Genomic DNA, 3704 nt, shown 5'->3' with positions numbered 1-3704 from the left:
CATCAAAACTCTACAAATTTATTTTTAATATTTCTGCAAACCTCATGTTCTATTTCCAGCACATGAAGTTCATACTGAAAAAAAGTCCTTTCTCTGGCCTAAAACTTTTGTAACAATAAAATAAATAAATAATAATTATAATAACTAGATAGTGTAAATTGTGTCCTGAACTAAGTGTTAGTATCATCTGCAAAGAGAATCTATATTAGAAGTCCAGACACATCACAAATATAATTTATATACATAAAATAAAAACTGGGCCAAGCACCGACCCCTGTGGCACTCCACAAATGATTCTGATCTGTAATCAGACAACTTCACAAACCAGTTCCATCCACTTTAATTTCATACCATTCCACTTTAATGAGCATGTAAATATCTTAAGACAGTTGATCCTGGTACTTGAGGGTTTTTTAATGAATGTGTGATTATCAGGCCGAACATGAAAACACAGTTCAGGTGTGTTGGTTTGTAAAACATGCAGGGTAGCAGTACTCCAGGACGGAACTGAACGCCTGTTTTATCCTGATGAAACCAAAAACTGTATCTGGGTTCTGGTTGAGTTCTGTGCACTCTGGACTCGGCAGGTTTTGTGCTGTGCATTGTGGGTCGCCTCCTCCATAGAGGAACAAACTCAGCCTCCTGGATGTGACGCCACCTTGATGTTCTCCTCAGAGACCCCGGTCTCGTCTGACTCTGGCTCGGACATCAACCACAGGTCTCTGTCTCCGTGGAGCTGGAGGTCAGTACTGTAGACCTTCTGGCTTCTGGTTCTGCTGTCTTGACCCATCATCTGGTTTTTGATTGTGAAATTTGTTCATGCAGCTCAACTACGGTCAAGAACCGGATCCCCTCCACCCTCTGGAAGGCCGAGTGCAACAGCAACTACTGTGAAAGTCCGAACCCAGGTCTAGAGGATTATCACGACCTGGAATCAAAACCCGTTTATCAGACCATCCTGGTTCTGAATCGGAAGGAGGGTGAAAGGTGCTACACGGTCTCGTTCCAGTCCATACCTGTCGGCTGTACCTGTGTCAGGCCCAAGATTACTTCTGAGCCTATACAGCTGTAATCAGACTTTATTTATTTTACACCATCTGTCCTTTCATATATATATATATATATATATATAAAACTAAATTATTACAATTATTGTTTGATAGCCTGGCCCCACCTGGTGTCTTTATGTACTTTGCATGTTCTTCCCATGCACAGGTGAGTTTTTTCTGGCAGGTACTATGGTTTCCTCCCACAGAACAAAAAATAAAAACTGCAAGAGTGAATGGTTACCAGCATTTTTATAAATACTACTAATACAGGATACCCCAATACTATACAGATACCAGTATTGATACCAGTAAAAAATACCAGAACTGATACCAGTACCAATACCAGTACCATTACCAGTAATAATACCAGAACTGATACCAGTACCAATACCAATACTAAACCAGTACTGATACCAGTACTAATACCAGTACCAATACCGATACTGATATCAGTACAAACACCAGTACCAATACCAGTATTAATACCAGTACCAATACCGATACCGATACCAGTACAATTACCAGTACCAATACCAGTATAAATACCAGTACCAATACAGATACTGATACCAGTACCAATACCAATACTAATACCAGTACCAATACAGATACTGATACCAGTACAAATATCAGTACTAATACCAGTACCAATACCAATACTGATACCAGTACTGAAACCAGTACTAATACCAGTACTGATACTGGGATGCTGGTATTGATAGTCTGTTGACTGTGTGAAATGTTTGTCAGTTCCATGTTTAAGCAAGTTATACAAGTTGTAATAAAATCTTATTTGTTATTTTTATTTATTTAAAAATGTTACATTAGTATAAATTATTATAAAATATTATAAATTAGTATAAATTATTATAAATGATTCTGCTGTATATTACAGTAGATTAGATCCAGTCAGAGGAGCTGTAAGCTGATAAAGGAAGGAGAGCCACCCTGTCTGATCTCTGCAGCTGTTTGTGATGATCCAAAATGTTTTTGTATTTTTAAACGTGTGTAACTTTCTCTGTGTCCTCTATGTATCTGTTTTATTTTACAACATTTTGGTCGGCCTTGTGCTGTTTGAAGGGCTTTACAAATAAAAGTGTTATGTAATGTGTTGTTGAGTCACCAAAAGTGAAGTACGTGTACTTAGTAATATATGGTGTTTTGTTTCCAGGTGGCTTTTTTATTTCATAATGACACTTTTCTACGGAATGTCTTCATCTGTCAATCAAGAGAAACAGGGCGGAGCCAGTTGTTTGATTGGCTGTTCCTTCATCCAGACAAAAGCAATCACATACTGATATCAAAATGTGCCTAAAGGTGCCAGGCGTGCTCCTGTACACAGGACCTCAGTGTGGAGCTAAAACCACAGCTGCAGCTCAGATTAACGGGCGGTTGTGGTGCAGTGGCAGAGCAGCCGACTTGGGACCAGAAAGTCACAGGTTCGACTCCCGTCATGCCCACATGTTGTGATGTCCTTAAGCAAGACACCCAACCCACAACTGCTCTCCAGACGCCAGCCGGCTCGGATGTTATCAGTCCACTAAATGGACGTTATTAGCGGTTATCAGTCTCAAAGAATGGCTTCAGACTGTCCTGACAGTCAACAACTATTATTTCATAAAATACTGATTTTACATTGTTTTATTAATCCCAAGAGTTTAGTAAAACTTTCTTCATATGGCTGGAAAATGCAGAGTTTCATGTAGATGTTTTACCCCTGGACCCCCCTAGAACTGCTTCAGTCCACAGCTGTTGGTTAACATGGTTCCTCGTGATGTCAGCAGATGAGGTAAACCTCTGTCATTCTGTTTCAAATGAGTTATATTGTTAATTATTTTAATTAGACAATCTGGTTTCTAAAGATAAAAAAATAACATAAAAGATAAAAGTATTTAATTTGGTGTGAATGTTTGTAAATTGGCAGAGAGATTTAGATAAGAGCACCTGAAGTCTTGCCTGGGGCGCCTCTATGTGTTTGTTGAGTGTGTGTGTGTGTGTGTGTGTGTTAGAGTGGGTGTGTAGGTTTGTGTTATAGTGTGAGTGTGTATAAACTGTGTGTGTTAGGTGTGTTAGTCAGTAAACACTGAGCAGGAACTACATCAAACTCAAACTGAAGCTGAACTCAGCAGCTCACAGGTTGGTCTGCTCACTTTAACTTTTTCCTGTTTTTATTATTAAGAACTAGTTTTCTGTGATACTCTGTGTTTTATTAGAGTTAACAAAAACATTTAGAGGTTATTCTTTTTTCCATTAAAGTTTTTACTGTGGTTATTTCTTATGTCTTTCTGGCCCTTTAACGCAAATTTATGCCTACATGTAAACATACTGTGTTATGGTCCTGTTGTTGACTTTTCTGTTTTAGATTTTCTGCTCGCATAGTTTTAGTTCCATCTTATATTTCCTCGTTTGCACTTTTTCCTTTGGTTTTATGTTGTTTTCAATTGTTTTGGGACAGTTTTTCCCCCTATTGTGCTGTTCTTGGTCTCATCTCAGGAGTTGGGGACCCCAACTCAGAGGAGCAGACAAAGACTCCCCCACCCTCCACTTGGTGCATCTTAGAGCTGAACAATAGATCAAAAAATGGTATTTATTCAAGTATAATACGTAAAATTAAATCCATAAAATCATCCATAAAGTTGGGGGGTAGTACTATAC

General features: G+C 38.6%; 1 protein-coding gene across 1 annotated transcript in view; it reads left to right on the top strand.

Annotated features, from left to right (window-relative positions):
- Positions 1 to 1045, top strand: part of LOC106531145 (interleukin-17A-like) — a gene marked incomplete at its 3' end in the record, with an annotated part of 2358 nt that extends 1313 nt beyond the window's left edge. The window contains exons 2-3 of the mRNA XM_014026930.1: positions 625 to 742; positions 826 to 1045. Coding sequence (XP_013882384.1) covers positions 625 to 742; positions 826 to 1045 — 338 coding nt within the window. The remainder of the gene's footprint in view (positions 1 to 624; positions 743 to 825) is intronic.
- Between the last annotated feature and the right edge of the window lie 2659 nt (positions 1046 to 3704).

This window comes from Austrofundulus limnaeus, unplaced genomic scaffold, assembly GCF_001266775.1.
Source record: "Austrofundulus limnaeus strain Quisiro unplaced genomic scaffold, Austrofundulus_limnaeus-1.0 Scaffold602, whole genome shotgun sequence".
NCBI lineage: Eukaryota > Metazoa > Chordata > Actinopteri > Cyprinodontiformes > Rivulidae > Austrofundulus > Austrofundulus limnaeus.
Note: the sequence above shows the minus strand (reverse complement) of the source record. Positions and strands in the feature narration are given on the sequence as shown.